The sequence below is a fragment of the Coffea arabica genome, chromosome 6e (assembly GCF_036785885.1).
Source record: "Coffea arabica cultivar ET-39 chromosome 6e, Coffea Arabica ET-39 HiFi, whole genome shotgun sequence".
NCBI classification, from domain to species: domain Eukaryota; kingdom Viridiplantae; phylum Streptophyta; class Magnoliopsida; order Gentianales; family Rubiaceae; genus Coffea; species Coffea arabica.
The window spans coordinates 57,355,568-57,378,448 of NC_092321.1; the positions used below are offsets into that span (position 1 = coordinate 57,355,568).

The window sequence follows — 22,881 nt, forward strand, 5'->3', positions numbered from 1 at the left end:
AGTAAAGGTTTTCGCTTTTCGTTTTCAAGTTGGAACAAGTTAGGGTTTTCACGTTTTTTCGTAGGGTGATTCTTCAGTATGGAGTAAGGATCAAATTTGGTACTTAATAGTGACTTTTAGGTGAGAAATAATATGTGATTAGAAGGAATGATAAAAATTTAGTGAATAGGAAGTAAAAACCCTAGTACGTGTGATTTAAAAAAAAACGGTGCGAACCGACGTGTACCGTGCACTACCGATTGAACGCACCACTTGACCACCACTTTCTTACCATACAAAATCATTATTGTTAGAGCAAAATATCTCCTTATTTCCAGCTGTCTTTGACCGAAATTTAGGGCTAAAAATGCAAGGAAAGAAAAAGAAATTTTGGTTGGCTTTGGTGGTGACAAGTGTCACTCACCTATGGCCACTTGACCAAGCCAAAAGTCCAACCTTCTTATCCTCCATTTTGCTCCATTCCCCTTCATTTTTCTGCTGGTTGGCCGAGACAAGAGAGGAGAAAGAGAGAGCAAGAAACAACCTTCGTTCATCTTGAGTTTGAGCCATCCAAGTGAGGAAACAAAATTCTAAACCGATTAATTTGTGAGTTGTGACCTTGGGAAGCTAGGGGAAACAAAAATTTCAAGAGGAGGTGAAGTATTACTCTTGCAAGCTTCTTTTATTGAGGTATAAGGTCTAACCATGGCTTTGGTCCTTTTATTTTTGCTTAAGTTGTTATATAACTCATATTTTGGTTAGATTAGTAGTTATCCAAGTTGTTGGGATGAATTTGAGGTGATGAATGTAAGTTAGGGTTTGATGATTTTCTGCCTAAACTTGTTTTATGGATAATATATGTTGTATCTAAGCTTATATAAGAGGTTGTGGTGATGATTGGAGCAAGAAATGAAGAAAGTTTCCATTGAAAATGAAAAATTCCAGATTTCTGGAAAAATGTAGCCCTGTTCTGTCTGGTTCCAGTTCATGATGTTAGAGGCCGAATTAGGCTTATCATAAAACATGAAAGTTGTATAGAATAATGTTTTATAGTTTCCTACAAAATTTCAGCTCAATCAGAGGAACTTATCCTATGAAAAGACCAAAATACCCTCGCTGCCCTAGGATGTTTCTAGTGATCCGTTTTAGACAGTTCATCTAGTTGACCGTGTCTATTCACTATGATACGTGCTGATTTAGCCATTTTCCAAAACATGAAAGTTTTAGTACTCTGTCTTAGATTTTTAACTCCACAAAGAACTCCTTAAACGGACTTTGGTAGCCTGAGATATGGCCATTTAAATGTAGTACTGTTAACTAGCTAGTTAGTTGGAAGTCGGTTCTGTGAATTGGGAATTTGACTGGGTTACACTGGAAATTTGACTAAGTGATCTTCATGAAAGTTGTAGACCTTCGTCTTAGCTTCGAAATGGTATAACTTTCACCCCAATCCGATAAGCGTAGCTTAGGTTGTGTCCGTTACGGAAAACTCTATCAAATCTGTCTTTTACTAAAGCTCATTTTTGCACTTGTTATTAGTTTGATTTTTGTCCTTGTATTGTATTGAGCCTATGGAATGGCTATTGAAATTAGATTGTTGTGTGTGTACCTTTGGGTTTGAATGAGGAAAAAAATGAAGCCATAAATGGCTGGAAATAGGAAAATACAAAGGGCATGCTGCCCAAATTTACGCTCGAGGACTAGAGAAATATACTTGCGACTTGAGTAAGGGTTAAGAGTGATTACTACTTGAACTATCTAGGATACTTGCATCTTCTTGTTCCGAGCTATATAAGTAAGGACTTGGCCGAACTTGTACCCTTGGAAAATCAAATAATGACTGCTCGAAGTATGTTTTCCTTGTACTTTCGACTCAAATGGCATTTCCAAGTATAAATGTTACAGAGTTATATAGTTTGAAAAGCGAGCGAGTGTTTCACGAATATTCTCCAAGTGAATTTCCATTTCTTGATTCTTATTGAACGAAACGTCTAAGTTTCGAATCTTAGTCATGTTTCAAAGTTCTCAAATTGAGTTTTATCACAAATTTGGACTCCGAACCCGGAGTATAAACCAGACGTGATTACTAGGGGCACTTCATTTTGGTGAGTGCTTTCAAATACCGAATTGAACTTGATACTTGTATTTGATACGTGACCAATGTGATTACATGTTGTATACGTGAATTGTTAGGGCGAGAGTGTACTTTATCGCACTTGCCCTTATTTGATATATACTTGTTTATTGTTGAAATTGAATTGATATACTTGTTTATGTTGTGCGCACTTCCTGGAATTCCAGAAACCCTACAGCAAGTTACTCGGGTCGAGCCGGCAAGGGCTTGGTCGATTGGGTAACGAACCCTGGGTCTCTTGATTTTCGAGTAGAGTGATATTTCCTCGACTAATCGGTATACTCGAGTATTACCACCCGTGTTTATTGAGGATTTTGGGCCCAGTAGGGGGTTTGAATGGTGGATGGAGAGTAGTGTAAGTGGTGTTCTACTGGATTGGTTAATTACTTGAAAGTTGATGGAGTGTCAACTATTACGTGATCAAGCTCCTGATAATGAATGGAAGTTGGCTCCTGAGAGCCATCCGTATCCTTATGCTTTGGAATGATTATTGCTTGTTGGATTATTGTTTATTTTGAAAAACTTTTACACTCGCTCATTTTGAGATTGCTACTTGACGTGTTATTGCTCCCTTTTATGAACTCTTCATGCTCGTTACTTTGCTATATCGAAAACTTGTACTTATAAATAATGGTCAATTTGCTATTTGGAACCTCACTGGGCTTTTAGCTCATTCCACTCTATTTGTTTTCCTTTCAGGGGTACGAGCGAGGCGTGAGATATGTAAAGACTAGCGTAGACTAGTTGTTTTTAACTTTTGACTTGTACTCGCACTATTACTCGAATAGAATGTTTTGTATCTGGATTGTATACACTTTGAACCAGTTTGGGTATATTGAGGTTTTGTATCTTGATTGTGCATCAATGTAAATTATAAGCTTGAATTGCGATGTTATTTATTGTCGACGGTTGTATGCACGTGGTACGAGGGAGTGAGTCCTGGCGAGAGATGGGCAGGCGGTCCGCTAAACCCTAGGGTACGCCCAGGGGGAGGTGGGGCCGTCACAAAAAGTGGATCCAGCCAAAGTTGAAGCTGTTTCAAAATGGAAACGACCGGAAAATCCTACTAAGGTTCGAAGTTTTATAGGGTTAGCAGGGTATTACCGGAGATTTATCCAGGATTTTTCTAGAATTGCTGGACCCATGACTGAGTTGACCAAGAAAAGTAGAAAGTTCATATGGAGTCCTAAGTGTGAAGAGAGTTTCCAAGAGTTAAAAAGACGTTTGACGAGAGCACCTGTGTTAGCTCTACTGAATGGGAAAGATAGCTTTGTGGTCTACACAGATGCTTCCAAGGAAGGCTTGGGATGTGTTTTAATGCAAAATGAGAAAGTGATAGCGTATGCCTCTAGAAAGTTCAAACCTCATGAAAGAAACTACCCGACTCATGATTTGGAGTTAGCGGCGGTAGTGTTTGCTTTAAAGAAATGAAGGCATTACCTGTATGGAGTAACATTTGAGCTTTTTATTGATCACAATAGCCTTAAGTACTTATTTTCTCAAAAGGAGCTGAATTTAAGGCAACCTAGGTGGATGAAATTTTGGGAAGATTATGATTGCACGATAAAGTACCATCCAGGAAAGGCCAATGTAGTGGTCGATGCTCTAAGTCACCAAGTGCAAGTGGCCGGATTGATGATTAAGAAATTACACCTGTTAGAAGAAGTTAGTTACTGGAATCCCAGACTTGAGCTGAGAAAAGTGATTCTTGGGAATATTGTAGTGAATTCCACTTTGATGGAACGTATTAAAGAGACTCAGGAAAAGGACCCTGAAGTGCAAAAGTGGGTGGGGAAAGTCAAAAAGGGAGAGAAGTTGGATTTTAACTTGGGATCAAATGGTATTTTGAAGTTTCGGAATCGGATACTGGTGCCAAAAGATGAGGGACTTAAGAAGGAGATTTTGGGAGAGGCACACCGATCGAAGTTCACGGTACACCCTGGAGGGAATAAAATGTATCAAGACTTAAAAAGTTTGTTTTGGTGGGAGATCATGAAAAGGGAAATTGTCCATTTTATCCAGACCTGTTTAATTTGTCAACGGGTTAAGGCTGAACATCAGAAACCGTCAGGACTTTTGCAACCTTTGGAGATACCTGAGTGGAAATGGGAGAACATCACTATGGATTTTGTATCAGGGTTACCCAGGACACAAAGAGGCCATGATGCTATTTGGGTAACAGTGGATCGACTGATCAAATCAGCTCATTTTCTGTCGATTAATATGAAGTACCCATTGGAGAAGTTGGCTAAGTTGTATTTGGATGAGATTATCAGGTTACATGGAATACCTGTAAGTATCGTGTCCGATAGAGACTCAAGATTTGTTTCCTTAGGTTTTGGCAAAAGATGCAGGAAGTGTTGGGGACTAAATTGAATTTTAGTACTACTTACCATCCCCAGACCGATGGACAGTCTGAGAGAACGATTCAAACCCTTGAGAACATGTTGAGGACTTGTGTATTGAATTTTTGAGAGAGTTGGAGTAAATTTTTAACACTGGTGGAATTTGCCTATAACAATAGCTTTCACTCTTCTATTCAAATGGCTCCGTATGAAGCACTTTATGGTCGGAAGTGTGGATCCCCGATTTGTTGGGACGAAGTAGGTGAACACAAAATCTTAGACCTGACTACAGTGCCTTGGATTAAAGAAGCAAATGAAAAAGTGAAATTAGTACGCCAGAGGATTCAGACCGCACAAAGTCGTCAAAAGAGTTATGCAGATAATCGGAGGAAGGACTTAGAATTTGCGGTTGGAGATCTAGTGTTTCTTTAGATTACATCTCTGAAAGCAAGTTTAATGTCTGGAAAAGGAAAGAAGTTACAACCGAGATTCGTAGGGTCGTACAAGATTATCCAGCGTGTAGGAAACGTGGCCTATAAGTTGGAATTACCACCGAGTTTGTCTCAGATTCATAATGTTTTCCACGTATCCATGCTTAAGACATATCATCCAGACCCTTCTCACATTTTTTAACCGAAAAGTATTGAAATTGATGAGACATTGACCTATGAGGAGAAACCGGTAAAGCTTCTGGATCGTAAGATGAAAGAATTGAGAAATAAGCGGATACCATTGGTAAAAGTTTTTTGGAGGAACCACGGGCTAGAGGAAGCGACCTGGGAAGTTGAAGAAACAATTCGAGAAAAATATCCAAACTTGTTCACAAATCAAGGTATAATTTCGAGGACAAAATTCTCTTATGGGGAAGAGGATGTGAGGGCTCGCAAATTTTCTTATTTTAAATTCCTATTGAGCTTATTTAAATATTTAATTGGCCGTTTACTCCAAATATTTTATTTCAACCTATTTAGACCTAATTACATGGAACTATGACCTACGAGTATTTTACAAATGCCTTGATTCGAAAATTTATTTTTGAAAGCTCGTTTAGAGTGAATAGTGGATGCACGTTTGAAGACAGTAATCGAATCGAGGACACAATAAACTTGGAAAATTGGAGACTTGTGCATTAGTCTTGAAATAGGTATTCTTATGTTTAAGTGTTCAATTATTAGTTAGTGATACTATCGTTATAAGAATTTCTTGGAAATTCCACTTTATCGCGCACAAATCGAAAATACGCGTTTTCGCGTGCGCGATTAATTGAGGGACTTTAGACCTTTATTTGTTGACCATTAAGAGTGAATAATAATAGTATGAATGGAAGTGCATTAGAGATTTAGTGCACAAGTGAAACAAAACCGAGAGGAATCGGGCACGAAACGCGCACGAACACGCATTATAACTGTGACGCCCCGAAAAGAATGAGTGTGAGAACCCGGAAATTTTCTAATTTTCTAGTGTTTATTTTATTTAATCGCCCGCCTTTTCTACATTTTTTTTATTAAAAAAAATTCCCCAGATAAAGTTTATGAGCAAAGATAGTTTTAAAATGATTTTTCTAGTATCGGTTAGTTTTTGAGAAATTAAGAGCGTATTTTGAACGTGGGACCCACAAGTGCGGTAAATGCATTATATTTTTGACAACTTGTTGGAATTTTGTATTAAGTGATATTATTTTATAAGGTGTTAAGATATTTGTATTGGAGAGACAAAAAGATAAGTTTTAAACCAAAAGGTGACATGTGTCACCTTCTTATTTAAAGTTGGACTTTGACTAATTTGCATCACCTTTACTAAACCTCAAAAATTGACCAATTTCTCTCCATTTTAAGCTTGTCTTGGCCGAACCTCTTGGAGCAAAAATACAAGAAGAAAGCCTTCAACTCCAACTCCATTTCTTGCTCAATCTTGTTGGTATCAGAGCTTGGTCTCCTTGAGATTAAGCTCTAACGGCTTGGAGTAAAGATGACAACCAGTCATGCTATGTTTGTTGAGGGGCAATCTGTTACTAGGCCTCCCATGTTCAGTGGCTCCAACTATGTTAGCTGGAAAGAACGGATGATTATTTTTTTGCAATCTATTGATATTGAACTGTGGTTTATTGTGAGTGAAGGACCGCATGAAGCTAACTTTCTTGATGCAGATACAGGGCTGCTTCGGCAAAAAATGAGAGTTGAAATGAATGCTCAAGACAGGACTAACCTCACATTGAATGCCAAGGCCATGAATGTTCTTTATAGTGCCTTAGATTCAAATGAATCAATTAGAGTGAAAGGCTGTAAATCAGCCAAAGAAATGTGGGATAAGTTAAGAGAAATCCATGAGGGTGGTGACAATGTGAGAGAACAGAGAAAGGCCATCTTGGTCACAAAGTATGAATCTTTTAAGATTGAACCTCTTGAGGATATTGACAAAATGTTTTGCAGGTTCACTGACTTGATCAAAGATCTCGAGGTGTTGGGCAAAGAGTACACCTTGGGAGAGAAGAACAGAAAAATTCTCAATGCATTGGGCAAAGAATGGGAAAATAAAGTGACTGCAATAGAGGAGGCTAAGGATTTAAGTTCTGTGCCTATTGAATCTATCATTAACTCACTAACCTCTTATGAGTTAAAACTGAAATCTAAAGTGCAGGAGGAAGAGGATGCTAGAGCAAAAAGAAATATTGCTCTAAAGACTACTCCAAGTGAAGATGATCCAGCTCACTTGGATGATGAAGATTCGGATGGTGATGATAATGATCTTGCTCTCATCACAAGAGGCTTCAAAAGAATCTTGAATAAAAGGAAGTTCAGAAAGGGAGGACCTAGCAATCAATTCCAAAATTATTCATCAAATGCAAGGAACAAAGGAAAACAAGAATTCAACAAGAAGCAAGTGGACAAATGCTATGAATGTGGACAGCCTGGACACTATGCAAACGAATGCCCCATGAAGAAAATGAAAGATGGAAAAGCTGATCGAAAGCCAAGATTCAACAACTTCCAGATTACTTGGAATGAATGCAACTCTGAAGGGGAAGTTGAAGAAGAGGAAGAATCAGCTCAAATGGCCTTCATGGCTATTGGAGATAATGAGGTAACTTCCATACACTCTCAATCTGAAAGTGATGATGAAGAAGATGATGATCTTGAATCCTTTGTTGAAAAACTGCATAATGCTTTGAAGGAATCTTATGATAAGAACAAGCAGCTAAAACAGAAAATTGCTTTTCTCATTCATGAAAATGCATGTCTACATCTTATTTCTATGCCAAATGTCTACTATCCTGATATGTTGCATCAATTTTTTGCCAATCTAAGGAAAGGTTCTGACCCAACTGAAATATTTTCCAGGGTTAATGGGGTAGACTTAATCATTGACTCTGAAATTGTGAACTCCATTTTAAATACTACCATTGAACGTTTATGCAAAGATAAGATTGCTAATTTCTTTTCCTATGAAGAGCTCCCGACTGTGGCAAATCATTTTGATGGGACAAAAATGTTAACCTATTTCAAAAGAAGTTTTTCCTCACCTGCTGATGCTAAATTGAATGATCTGGCCCCTGTGAATTTAATTGCTTTTTCTATCATTTCAAACCTGCTTGTGCCTACTGATGGCCATAGAACTGATGCAAACAAAATGGAGTTGTACCTCTTTTATTGTTTTCAAGAAAAAATTCGTATTGATTTTGGTTTTGTCATGTGCAAGTTCTTACTTCGCTATGCCACTGATTCTCGCAAAAAATTATCTTATGGAAAGTTTCTTCAAAAGATTTTTGAGTTTAACAAAGTCCCTATTCTAGGTGTTTGTCCTAAAGAAGCATCTTCTTATGCCTTTACAAAAGGGTATTTTGAAAGGAAAAATCTTGTTTTCAAAGATAATCTGTGGGCTTATAAGGGTGCATCTTCTAGTGAACTTAGGTCTAAGGCTGCACATGATCCTTCATCTATTCCACTCACTCCCATTCATCCTAGGAAATCTGCCTCTAAGGCATCTTCCTCTTCCAGTGATGAAGTAATTGAGCTCCTTCGTGAACTCAAACAGCATGTTCTTCTTCTAGAACATGGTCTAATGCTCACTATGTCCTCTGAGCAACAAACTGCCTTCCTAGACAAAAAGAACCTCCTGTTTCCCTCCCCTGTAGTTGAGGAAGTTTCCCATGACAAAGAGTCACACCCCACTGATCCAAGTTCATCAATTCCGGATCCTGGTTCTTCAACCCCTGTGACTCCTCATGGCACCTCTACATCAGATAAAGGCAAGGCACCAGTTGAAGAGGCTGCTGAAGATGATGAAGAAACTGAAGAGGAGGATCTTGATCAATATCAGCTCTCTCGGAGGACACCTGGATCCACTTAGTTCATCATTTAGGACATTTGCATTTTGTTTGTCTCTTTTATGTTTTCGTGGTATTCAACAATGAATATGTAATGTAATGGATATTTTAAGTTTCGTTTTGGATGTCTAAGTACTGTTTTGATGGATGTCTGAATATTTTGATGAATGATTGTCTATTCTGCTTATGTGAATGTAATGAATTTGTGGATTGTCTATTCTGATTGATGGTCTAAGTTTTGATGTGTGAACTTGTCTAAATTTGTGAATTTGTGGATGTGGTGATGTGATTGGTTGCCCGTTTGTGATGACAAAAAGGGGGAGATGATTGATGATTGGTGATGTTGGCATGATTGATGATTGGTGATGTTAGGATATGTTGGATTGATTGTTTAAATTTGGATTGTCTGATATGCTTAATTGATTAACTCGGATGGGCAGCCTTGTGAGGGGGAGTTTTCCAAAATTTTCAAATTTTGTGATTCACTAAGACAGGGGGAGTTCTTGTCTATTTTGAAAGGGGGAGTTTTCATTGCAATCATAAAATTTCATTTCAAACCTTTGTTTTGTCATCATCAAAAAGGGGGAGAATGTTATTCTTGGTTTTGATGATCACAAAGTAATTTGAAATGTTTATACTAACCAAGAAAGTGAACACTTTGATCAGGTCTGATGGAACAAAGAAAGCATATGTTCGTTTATCTCCTGACTACGTTGCTTTGGATGTGGCAAACAAGATTGGAATAAAATGAATGAATTTAGTCATTGTTTTGTTCCAATCAAAGATACTGTCCTTTAAGTATGACAATTTTGCTATTCTTGGTATTTTGAAATGTATCTAACCTTCTTCGATTATAAGTGTCTTTACATATCAAAGAATCAGGTATGAATAGGTCATGAAATGCATTTCAACCAAAAGAATAAGCAAAAACAGGATACTCACGTCGGACGGCCGAAAGGAATCTGTCGGACGTCCAAAAGGATAAAGAGCATCAAGAAGGAAGCTCTGTCGGACGCTCGTGAGGAAGCATCGGACGTCCGGAAGGATCGGACGCTTGCCATCGGACGCTCATCAACCGCATCGGACGTCCGAAAAATTCCAAGCTGACTTGCCAACTCTCTGCCTACGATCGGACGCTGCGGTGTCGGACGATCAAGACGCATCGGACGTCCGAACGTCAACTTGGATGCCATCGGACGATTGGTTCGGACGATGATTTGATCGTCGGACGTCCGACAGCCCCAACGGCTAGTTGACTCTTCAGCTGCCTTCTATCCGTTGGAAGCATTGATGAAGCCCATTTCTGGTTCCCTTTAAAATCAAACTGGTCTGAACGAAGTAGGGACTTTTGCACACTTTGTTTACAAGATCTCAAGAGATATTTTAGCTAGAAAATAGTCTCCAAAGCTAGATTTGTTTTAAAGTGGTGTGAATTTCTGGTGAGCATTTCTTTTGTGATTGAAAGGATCTTTAGTGTAGCTTTGTTGAGGGTTTTCTGAGTGATTGTAAAACTTCTTAGCTTGACTAAGTGAGGCTTGGGGCAAGGAGGAAGTGCTCCCTCCATTGTACATCTAGTTGATCGTCTTCCATCAAAGAGAAGTTGCTCTTCCTAGTGTGTGGTCTTCAAGTTTGAGGATAGCTTGGTAGACACTTGGTTTGATTCCCCAAATTTACTTTTCTGTTTAATAAAATTCTCATTGCTTGTTTATACTTGTGTTTCTGATCAATATAGCTCTTGTCTTCTAATCTACTTGGCTGATCATTACTAGAAAAGAAGGAAATTTTCATTTAGCAAAAATTGTCTAAATCTGATTAAGATTTTGAATAACCCAATTCACCCCCCCCTCTTGGTTGTCTTTGGGACTTACAAAGAATTTGCCTGTAAACCCATCTGGGCCCACGGCACTCTCTCCATCCATCGAAAAAACCACTTTCTTTACTTCAGCCATGGTGGGGGGCTCCATGAGCCGGGTATTATCATCAACCGTAACTAGCTTAGGAATAGTGTCCAAGAACTCAAAAGAGGAGGCGCACGGCTCAGTCGTAAACAACATCTAGAAAAAGGAAATGGCCTCCCTACTGATGTGCTCCTCATCCTCTATCCAATCGCCACTGGAATCACGGATCCTGTGCATGATCACGTTGCTCCTCCTCTCAGCCACCACCGCATGGAAGTACTTTGAATTTCTATCTCCATCCTTCAACCACCTGCCCTAGCCTTTTGTCGCCAAAAACCCTCCTCAATAGCCAACGTACTCCTAAGCCGCTCGCGAGCTTCATTTAAATCATGTAAAATAGGGTCAGATGAGTCCTGCTCCTGGGCTACTTCCACCTCCAACATTGCCCGTTCCGCTTCTTTAACAGCCCGGAATATGTTGCCAAAAGACTCCTTAGACCAACCCTTCAGTACTTGCTTAATTGTACGAAGCTTGGCTTCCAAAACACATAAGGGTTGTCTGCTCACTGGACACGACCAGCTATCGCGTATGACATCCAGCAGCCCTGCTTTTGTGGTCCAAACATTTAAGAACCGGAAGGGCTTCGATTTATTGTCCAACCGAGTAGAGGTCGTCATCAAGAACGGGGCATGGTCCGATGGATCTCTCGCCAAGTGCTGCACCAGAAAGCTAGAGCCCATCTTCAAAGCCTCCAAGTTTAGAAGCACTCTATCGAGGCGCTTTCATACTTGAGCCCGCCCTTGCCTATTATTGCACCAAGTGTAATTTGAGACAGAGAAACCCGCGTCAGATACCCTGGCCTCCATCATGAACTGTAAAAATTCTAACCCTTCACTCAGGCAAAATGGCAACCCCCCACGCTTCTCCTCCTTATTAACAATCACATTAAAATCTCCAGCTAAACACCAAGGGAACCCAGACGGCCTGTCCAATAACAATTCTGCCCATAGCGTCTCCCGCTTTTGCATAGTGCACTTGGCATAAACAAAGGAGAGACAAACGGTAGTCGGGAGTGTGACACCCCCACTTCTTCCTAAGGTGAACCAAAGAGTATCTGCGGGACGCCTGCCCAACTATTGCCAGGACTCAAGACAATTCAATTCAAATTTAACGATACATACTAAAATATACAAGTCTAAAATGAAGAAAAGTCGCTTCCTTAACTGTATATCCAAATCTTACATCATGTTCTCAAAGATACATCAAGTCCTAAAATACAACCATTAAAAGTCGACTAAACATTTACAACCCAGATTCCAATCAAAAGTATAACCTAGCCAGCTTTTCCAAAATCTTTCAAATTAGCTCCTATTAAGGAAAACAAATCTACGGGGTGAGCGATTGCTCGTGAGGCAAAGAACACACATGCAAGCACATAGACCAAATAACAATCCCATTTAGCAAGTAAAATAGTAGTATTCAAGTAAACAACAATTTGAGTGAGAAAAATAAACAGAAACAATTCAAAGATATTGTAACTCTCAGGAGCTAAGTTCCACGTGCTTCGCCAGACCTCGATCAAATACTTTCCCGCGATGACACTCCATCAACCGAGTCAGCATTTTAAGTCCATAGAACTCCACTTACTTCACAGTTCCGTCCACCATACACCGCACCGGGACCGAACAGCAATAAAGGCGCTACTACACGAGTAGACCAAGCAAGATCCCTCAATAGATCAAGTTTACAGTTTATCTCATGACTCACCAAGGTTCCCGACCAGGCCCATGCCGGCTCGAGTTCAAGGTCGGCCAATGAGTTTGGGCGTCCCCCAATTCAACTGTATGTCGAGAAGATTCACTCCAACGACATGTATACAGTTCAGTTATGGGTCGAGGAGATTCATTCAAATGACATATGCAACCATAGCATATAATTCAGTTCAATTCAGTTCAGGTAATTAAATTCAATTCAGGCAATTCAATTCCAATTCATTTAAATGAGAACGAATGCGATAAAATACACACTCGACTCAGCAGTTATAAGCCATCCATTTCATAATGAGCAAATCACATAATTTTCAACTAGTCATGTACTTGACACTCACCAATCAAAATAAGGGAGTAGTGCTCAATCAAGTGTTTAGGCATCCCCTATGATATCCTCTTGAATGTCCCCTTGAGTGCCTGAGCAAATAATAATTGACTATCACACACCATCGCTTAAAAATCCCTACTTAACAAGGGAGATTGTACACTTGTACAATCCAAAAAAATATCATGAAAGAGAGACTTAATTACTCATAAATCGAGACTCAAAAGTGAGGTTTAATGATGCAAGGAAAAATTGTTTTCCTTCAAGAAATCAAGTCTAAAACAGTCTTTCAATATCGAAGGGTAGTGAAGAGTTTCTAAAAACTCAATTCCCTTCAAATTTAAAATTTTTAGTTTTAAGGAGCAATCTTTGAAAAATCATATCTTACACTCTGTAGGTCCAAAATTGGAAAACTTGGCACCGTTGGAAACTAGTTTCAAAGTACAAAGTTCCTAGAAGACACTTTTCCAAGATTCTAAATAAAAAAACACTCAAATTTCAGTTTAAAGTGGCTTATTCACGCTACAAGACAGTTTAAATCTTGGTTTTCGACAAATTTTGGAAATTCGGCAAAATTCATAGAAAGTGAATTAGCCTCTAAAATTCACAAAACTATTAGAGTTCCAATCAAAGTTTTAAACACAGGAAACAGAACTAGAATCAGAGTTTTGAGCATCAAGATATAGCAGCTCAAAGTTAGCTAAAAAAGAGGACTAATTGAACATTTTTCAGATTTGGAAGAACAATTTTGGCACATCATTTGCATATCAAAATGATCTTAGAATGACACCACAATTTGTACAATAAAACTTCCATATAAGTGCTATTCATCTATAAAATTTCATTTGAAAATTCATACGGGAAGGTAGTTAACAAGACCACCAAATTTCAAGAAATTTCCAAGGCAAATCTGTCTCTTTGCTTCCTTTTCCTTTTTCAAACTTTTTTACCCAAGAAATCAACTCCAATCTGACTCATTTGTGAAAGCAAGACCCAAGAAACATTTAATATATATTTGGTAGGTAATTGATACCAAAATTTTCAAAACAACATGTCCCAAATCAAGTTAGGCCATTCGGCTAGCCAAAATTAGGGTTTTCCAGATTTGCTACGGTTTGGGAATTGGACTATATCTCACTCAATACAACTTGAAATTGAGTATAGTTGGTGGCGTTGGAAACTGCATTCAAAACGCTACATTTCATTAGAATAAATAATTTTAAAATTGAATTTTCAAATGAGAGAAAATAGAGCCACAAGTTGCAGTTTCTAACTTCCTCTCGGTTGGACTGACAGAACAGGGTAACCGAATTTGATCAGTCACTACAGATGACTCACTTCAAATTAGAAGGTGCCTGATATACCGTTAGAAAACTACGAATGTCTAGTTTCAAATGCCATAAATGGAACTTGATTTTGACGTCTGAGCAGAGAGTTATGATCGTTCAAAGATGCTCTGTCCAAAACACCTGGACATAGTTTTCCAAATTTCTACAATTTCGAAATTCCAACTTTTACTCAACCAATTCACATGATTTTTGGTGGAAACTTTCCACACGTCCTACACAACATATCTACATCAGATTCAAGGTCAATTGAGCATCAAAAATTTGAGCTAAAGGTACGGCAAGGACAGGGTAGATTTCAGTCAGTTCACTCCTCAACTTCCTTTGGTTTTCCTTTCAATTTTCCAACAAATATCATCTTGTTCATCACTTAACTAATACAAACAACATTTATTATCATCATATCAGTCCTATATCATCAAGGTGGGATTTCATAGAGTCCACTCCAACCATTTAAATCTAACAACAACAATAATAATGAAGCTACAAGCTTCCTAGAAAAGATCAACCTATTAAAGCCAAGATTAAATGGTTGGATGATTACCTCCTACTCCTTTGAGTGAAATCCGAAATTTTGCACCTCTAAAACCCAAGAAAACTGTGAGAAAGATGTCCTCCACCAAGCCAAGGTGAATCTCCAAGTTGTTAGAAGTTGGATGGTGCTTTTGGGTGCAAGATTGGAGCAAAAATGGTGCAAGGTGAAGTTGGATTTCTGCTTCCTCTTCCTTGAGGGTGTCCGGCTATGGAGTAAGGAGAGAGAGTGTGTAATGAGTTGTGTGGCTTCTTGAGGAAGATTGGAGGGAAAATAAAGTGAAAGCTATTCAAAGTTAACTAGGAATAGTGTTTCCCGGCCACTTTCGGCTCACAAATTGCCGCCAATTGTAAAGAGTGTAACTGAACCAGTTTTTTTAACCTTCTCAAGTTGGGCATGCGAGTAACGCCCCTTATATTCAAAAATAGCAGTTTAATCATGGGATAGACTAGCAAAGGAATTAGATGAAGATGACTTACTGGAGCGCAAAGTACGATCGGACGGGAAACGAGCGCGGATGCCTCGTTGTTTCGACTGAGCTGCGCCCAGAGGTCCGTCGCCCGGAGATGAATGCAGCAATGCAACTGTCGTTTCGGCAACCGAATCCAAATGAAGTGTGCCGAAGATCGACGCACTATCCCTCTGGGCTTTGAATTCTGAAGTACCACGAGGAGATAAACTTCCAAACCGCTCCTGAATATCACGTAGATCCACAATCATCTCCATATCAGCCCCAGGACCAAGCTGCTACTGCTGCTGCTGCAAGTCCCTCGCAGTCACCCCGTTGGCACAGCCTGTGCCCTCCATAACCACCACCGCTGCGTGCAACGAGTGCATCAGTTGCCCCCCTTCCCCGTCGTCGGCCACCAGCCCGCTACCGCTCCGATGCTCCTCCTCATTGCCCGCTACAGGCAGCGCTATGCTCCCAGCTTGCACTCCCCATGCACAAGTGTTTCCCTCTCTCTTAGCCCGCCAGCAGGTTGTTTCCCACCAACACCGTCCGCCTCTGCTGTCGCCCCCTGCTCAGCAATTGTTGAAGGCATCCCCTCTCGAGCCCCACTCAGAGGCTGCCAACTCTCCGCACCCTGCATCCCTGCTATCTCCAAAACCTGGCTCGCATCTTTAACCCGCTGATGGGGCTTCTCCGCCCTCGAAAGGCGAAGCTCTAGTTTCAGAACATGATAACCCTCAATGTCATCCCCCTGCCAATAACAGTGGAAACAATATTTGGGAGTGTTCTCAGGTATAAAGCTCTGCCAGAAGCCTTCATACTTTCCATTACCAACCCACACCCGAGATGCCCTGGACTGGAGCAAGTCTATTTCAACACAAACTCTTACAAGACATGGTCTGGGGGTAGTCAGTGTTGCAGCATCAACGAAAAGAGGAACACCTAGGACCGAAACAATCTGGAAGATTGCTTCTTTGTGGAAGTAGTGTAGCGGCAACTTGGGTAGTTGGAACCAAACCGGAACAACAGAGGGTTCTTTGTCTATGTGAAAGGCTGGAGACCATTTGAAGATCCTTATTGGGAAACCCGCCACATACCAAATTCCACGAGCCCAGATGCGAAGGTACCTTTTAGAGGTATGCTCCCGCTATATTGCTATATAATATTTTCACTATTTTGCTATTCCGAAATTGAAGTAACTATTTTCCAATCCCAAAATAGAAGTCACTATTTTGAGATTCACACGTAACAAATCTATATATTCTTACGTCCTATTTGTGTGCCCTTTTATATATATTGATTTTCTGCATAATATATATATCAACAGAATATTGATTTGTTGGAAAATATATATCGACAAAAATTCTGTGTATCTAATAAATATAACCAATTTTACTGCTTTGTATTAACTTACATTAATACAACTGATTATTTTAAAATTATAACATAATTTCCCTTTGTTTTAAAAATGTTACTTCGGTAATATTTCTTAATCACTGAATTATTAACTTTAAGCTTTTGCATTTTAAGATTGAGTAACATAACATAGATGCGGCAGAATACAAAGTGATCATCAACTTGATGTTTGTTTATAAATGAATAAAAATTCACTGTGCAACTAATAAATATAAACAAGTTCTACCAATTTCTATTAGCTCATGACTAACTGGTTTGAGAACAAAACAGAGTTTCCCTCCATTCAAAAATCTTTATTTATTGAATAATGTTTCTTAATCGCAGAATTACTAATATAGGACTTTTTCATTTTAAAATTAAACAATATGACATAAGTGTTATTGATATGAAGCGATCATAATATAAACATTCCCTTATAAATGAATCGGTGTGATATTAGTTGACTTAAAAAAGAGTTGTTTGATCGATAAATAAGTATTTTAGTAGTGTATAACATTGAATTATTAAACATTATTAATTTATCTTATCAATGAACAAGCAAACTATCCAAGAGTATGTTATGTTTAAATCTTCAAATCTTGTTAATTTTTAAAAAAATAATTCAAATATCATTTGTTTCAGTGACATTTGTTTATGAATGAATCAATCTAACATTTGTTGAATTAAAAGAGGATTACTCAATCAATAAATATACATTTTCCCAATCTATCAATGTTTTTTTTTGTTTAACTAAATAAAAATATTATTGATGCAACCAGTAAAAATACAAAGCTCAGGATCACCCCATCCCCAGGAGCACAAGCTCAAAAACATTGATCACCTCCAGCCAACCCCTACCGCCTGTATCTACGAAAACTTGGAAAACCAGACGCATCTAAGGTAATATCTCCCCTCACCAACCTAGGTAACGCATTATAGGCCTCATAAATTGTGGTACACCTAGCCTCCACCCCAACATTAGACAACCTGTCCGCCAGCTTGTTTGCCTCCAGAAAACAATGCGACACGGCTTCAAAATACCGTCTATATTGCTGCAGCTCGAGTAACTCCCTCTGCAACCTCCACGGACACCTAACCGTCCCCTGAATAATACGGACCAAAACCAGTGAATTAGACTCCAGATGCAACTTACCTAAGCCACGGGATACCCCTAATCGAACCCCAAAAAAAAGGGCTTTCATCTCCGCTTGAAGGCTTGTAGCCTCCCCAAAATAACACGAAAACCCAAGCAGGAACCTCCCATCACAATCCCTGAACAATCCCCCACCTCCATTCCTCCCCGGATTACCTCTTGAGCACCCGTCAGCATTCAGTTTCACCAACGATTGAGTCAGGCATACCCAACAGACCTCCCTTATGATAACATTGCTTCGCAACCTAGCTATCGTTTCAAAAAAACCAATTCGTGAAGTACAAGGCAGTGATATCTCCCGAAACTGAACACAAAAGCATTCTCTCAACTCCAAGAAAATCCGATCACAAACATGCATCACCGAATCTAGTTTACCCTTGAAAATCCATCTATTTCGCATCTTCCATAAATTCCAGCAAATTAAGGACGGCAACGTGCAGAGAACAAAACCAAGGTATGAATTAATAGTAGGTTTAGCCCACCAACTCATCACCCTATGTCTCACCGTGAAAACCCCACTAAACCCGCCAATGAGATCCTCAAAGCAACCCCAAACCTGCCTTGCCACCTCCCCCTGTACAAAAAGTGTGGTTAATAGATTCTGGGAACGGGTTCAGACTACAACAAAAGCATCTAGAAGGGCCCAAAAACCCAATCTTGTGTAACACATCCATCAACGGCAACCTACCATACATCAATCACAACATAAAGAAGGAAATTTTTGATGACAAAGCCCGATGCCATAAGGAAATAAACATGTTGGAAACATTACCTTCGTTACGCACTATCTGATATGCCGACGAAATGGTAAACTCACCCGAATTAGTGGGAGCCCAAATCATTTCATCCGCCTTCGCCGTAGTAGGGGGAGCCACCCCCAATACCTGTTGCACCCATCCCGGCGATAATACCCTGCTTAGACTTTGCAAATCCCACCTGCCTTCCATGACAAAGTCTGCAACCGAATGCTCCTGAAAAGATTCCACCTGCCTACACAGAGGCCCCGTCCCCAACCAATTATCATGCCAAAAGCTTGAAGACCCACTGCCCAGTGACCAACATATGTGCTTCTCCGCTACCACTTGGGTGTGTACCATTCGCTTCCAAGTGTGTGAGTGCCCTGGCAAGAAATTCGAAAAGCAAGGATGCACCTCCGGGCAATACTTCAAGTGCATGAACTCAGCCCATAAAGATCGTCGCAGCCTAAAATTCCACCATAATTTCAAAGAAAAGGCATCAAACACATGTTGCAGAGACCGAATGCCCACACCTCCCTCCTCATAAGGCTTACATAGCTGACTCCACTTAATCCAGTGAAACTGCGGACCAACCTCAGAAGAACCCCACAAGAAATCAGCAAAAATTTGCTCCAACATGACAAATACCCCTCTAGGAGGGTTGGAAGCAGCAAGGATATGGATCGGCATGGATGCCAGGATGCTCCATACCAGCACCAACTTCCCACCCGATGACAAGAGTCTCTCCTTCCACGACAAAACCCTACTTGCCACTGATGTACAAATCGCCGAAAAATAACTCTTCCTCCGTCTTCCCGAATATAGCGGGCAACCTAAATACGTCACCGGGAAGGACTGGAAGCGAAACCCCGTGACTTGTGCTACAATACGCTTCCGCAAATCCGACAGGCTAGCATGGGATAGAAAACCACTCTTCTGATGGTTCACCTTTTGTCCCGAAATCGATGTATAGTTCTCCAATACCTGCATCACCAACTGAAGCGATTTCTTCATGCCGCTCGAAAAGATAATGATATCGTTTGCATAAGCCAAGTGCGTGATAATCGGGCACCCCATCGGGACCCTGAAAGGGATGAACCCCTGCCGCCCACTCAAGGAATTAAGATGACGGGAAAGAACCTCAGCACGCAAAACAAAAAGGCCTGGGGAAAGTGGATCCTCTTGACGAATCCCACGACTAGACTTGAAAAAACCTTGGGGTGCCCCATTAACAACAACTGAGAACCACACATTCGAAATCAGCCTCCAAATCATTTCAATCCAAACTTCACAAAAGCCAAACCGCCTCAGCACCTGAATCAAGAATGGCCATGAAACCCTGTCATAGGCTTTGGCCATGTCAATTTTCAACACCACATTACCCTCTCTGCTAGCTTTCCGAATACCTGCTATGAGCTCCTGGGCCAACAACACATTATCAAAAATCTGTCTCCCCTGCACAAAGCCACTTTGCTGAGGTGATATAATGTTCGGTAACACCTTGGCCAAGCGATTCGCTAAAATTTTGGAGATCATTTTATTAAGAAAATTGCACAGGCTGATTGGTCTGAATTGACTAAACTCTTGAGGAGAGCTGACCTTGGGAATAAGTACCACCCATGTTGCCATGAAACTCTTGGGCAACTCCTGCCCACAGAAAAAACTAACCACTGCCTCACATACATCCTCCGCCACCACCTCCCATGCAAAGGTAAAAAATTTCCCAGTGAAATCATCTAGGCCCGCTGCACTCTCCCCATCCATCCCAAACACCACCTCTCTTATCTCCTCCATCTCTAGAACTCTCATTAGGTCCTCATTCTGTGTGTGAGAGATCATGTGGGGAATCACGTCCAATGTATCCCATGACCCTGAAGAAGGCTCAGCCGAAAATAAAGCTTTAAAATACTCAACTGCCTCAGATGCAATCCGATTATCCTCTGCTATCCAATCCCCAACTGCACCTTTGATCCGATGAATAACCGTCTTCGCCCTACGCTCCGCAACTAAAGAGTGGAAATATTTTGAATTCTTATCCCCCTCCCAAATCCATTTAACCCTTGCCTTTTGCCTCCAAAATCCTTCCTCTATCATTAGCGAATTCCTCAATCCCGTCCACGCCTCTTGAAGTGCAAGAAGATTTGGCTCCGAGGGATCCCTATCAAAAAGATCCTCCAGCCTTAGCACCTCTCCTCCCGCCTTCCTTACCCTCTCAAAAATATCCCCAAACGATTCTCTAGACCACAATTGTAACTGCCGTTTTACCTCCTGTAACTTGACAGCCAGTCTCTACAAGGGCGGGCCCAAAAATGAACCACCCCAACATCGTCGAATAACTCCCAATAACTCCGGTTTAGTCGTCCACACATTCAGGAAATGAAAGGACCTTGGCTTATTATCTAGCCTAGTCCTTGCCGTCAAGAGCAAGGGAGCGTGATCCGAGAGGTCCCGCCCCAAATGTTGCACCGTAAAATTGTAATCTAAAGAAGACGCATGCTGATTGTATAATAATCTATCTAGCCTCTTCCAAATACGCGCGCTTCCCCCTCTATTATTACACCATGTGAACTTTGAGCCCGAAAACCTAGCATCTCGTATTCTAGCCGTCGCCATGAAGCAGATAAAATCCAAACCTCCCCCAGGCGAAAAGGCAAACCCTCCCCTCCCTCCCCGCTTTTCCTCCTCACTGACTATGACATTGAAGTCCCCAACCAGAAACCACGGTGCATCAACCAGATTATCAAGCAGGAGCAAAGACCAAAGCGATCTCCTTTCCTGCTCATTACACTTTGCGTGCACCAACGAAAAAACCATAGGGCCATCTACTAGTGGTGACTGTATTTTAAGTGACAAATGTTGACTCGACTCACCCAGGTGATCACATGAAAATGAATTTTGATAGAAAACCCAAATAGAGCCCTCACTATTGGTAATGCATTTATCCATCCTCAACTTTAATCGTATCCAATGAATTTCCCCCATAGACATCTTAGGTTCACATATAGCAACTAACTGAATTGAAGACTTAGCAATTAAACTTTTTAATCTACGAAAATTTGGGGCACGCGAGATACCCCGAATATTCCAAAAAAGGAAATTAATCATCAGACAATGCAGCAAAAGAGTTATTGGACAATTTCGCTTTAGAGCGTAAAGATCGATCAGTAGGGAGTGGTACACGCATACCTCTACGCTTGGAATGAGCAATCATTTTGCCTCCCTCCTCCCCTTGCACCTTTTCCTGAACTTGTTGTATAATAGGATCCAAGTTAAATATATCCACCACCAAGGATCCAACCTCCCTCGGCACAGCTCCCACGTCACCCCCGGGAGATAGATTTCCAGCGCTTTGTTCCGCAGTAGCAACCTCTTCCTCCCCCACTGCTGCACCAAGCCCCGCTGTGATTTCATACGCCTCTCCTCTGACCTCATGCGCAGCAGTCATGTCCTTCAAGGGAGAAGACGGCAAGCTGACCAATCCTGATGCGCAGCAGGCAGGAAGAGTGACGCCATCAGCGCCATACCCCTGCTGCAACTCCTGACTATGCAGGCCAGCCATTGTAGCAGCAGACCCTGACGACTCCCCTAGAGTTGCGCCCAAGCTCTGCCCTGAAAGCCTAGCTGCCTCCTCACTTCCCTGCTTCACCATTGAAGTCATCAATTCCTCACCCACGGCTGCGCCTGTGCATCAGTAAGCTCCATAGCAGGAGCATGCCCTTGCACTTCAGCAGGCACGTCCTTCATCCTAGGCCCTTGCGCTTCAGTAGTCTCCTTCAGTTGCCCCTTATCTGGCCGAGACACTGGGTGGAGCAAACGACAATCCCCCTGATCATGGCCTTGCCGAAAGCAATGGGAACAATACCTGGGGATATTTTCTGGAACTAACAGTTGCCAAAAACCCCCATAATCCCCATTGCCAATCCATATTCTACCTGGAAACGACTTAAGCAAATCAACCTCCACACAAACTAATTCTCAACCTAATTTTGCATCCTATCAACTTTAAAAAATTAATATATATTCCTTTAATTTAAATAATATTTACTTATCACTAAATTATAATAAAAAAAGACAAATTTTTTTGAAACCAATATTATCCGTTAAATCTTTAGATCATATTAATTTTGAAAAACACAATACAAATCACATCAATTTTACTATATCTATTTATAAATAAATCAATCCAATATATTACTCCTCTATCCACTATTGCAACAAATCACATCAATTTTACTATGTCTATTTATAAATAAATCAATCCAATATATCGGTCATCTATCCACTATTCCAACTCCATTATCATACAAAGCACTCTAAGCCTACATTATTAAATAAATCTTAAATTACCCTAAAATAGTCAATAATGGACACCCCACGGAAACCGCAGGCACCAAGCCTAGTAGATCAAAAGCCAACATATTTTCCTACTGTTTTAATAAGATATATTGATTTATTTGAGGATTACTGAATATGTGAAATCTTCTAGCAAGTGG

General features: G+C 40.5%; 1 protein-coding gene across 1 annotated transcript; it reads right to left on the reverse strand.

The window, feature by feature from the left end:
- Positions 1–15,569: 15,569 nt before the first annotated feature.
- On the reverse strand, positions 15,570–21,202 carry LOC140009957 (uncharacterized). Its single transcript, XM_072056307.1, has 4 exons — positions 21,080–21,202; positions 18,536–20,677; positions 17,420–18,225; positions 15,570–16,230 (listed from the first exon to the last, which is right to left on the reverse strand). The coding sequence occupies exons 1-4, from the start codon at positions 21,200–21,202 to the stop codon at positions 15,570–15,572; spliced, it is 3,732 nt and encodes a 1,243-aa protein (XP_071912408.1).
- Positions 21,203–22,881: the final 1,679 nt, after the last annotated feature.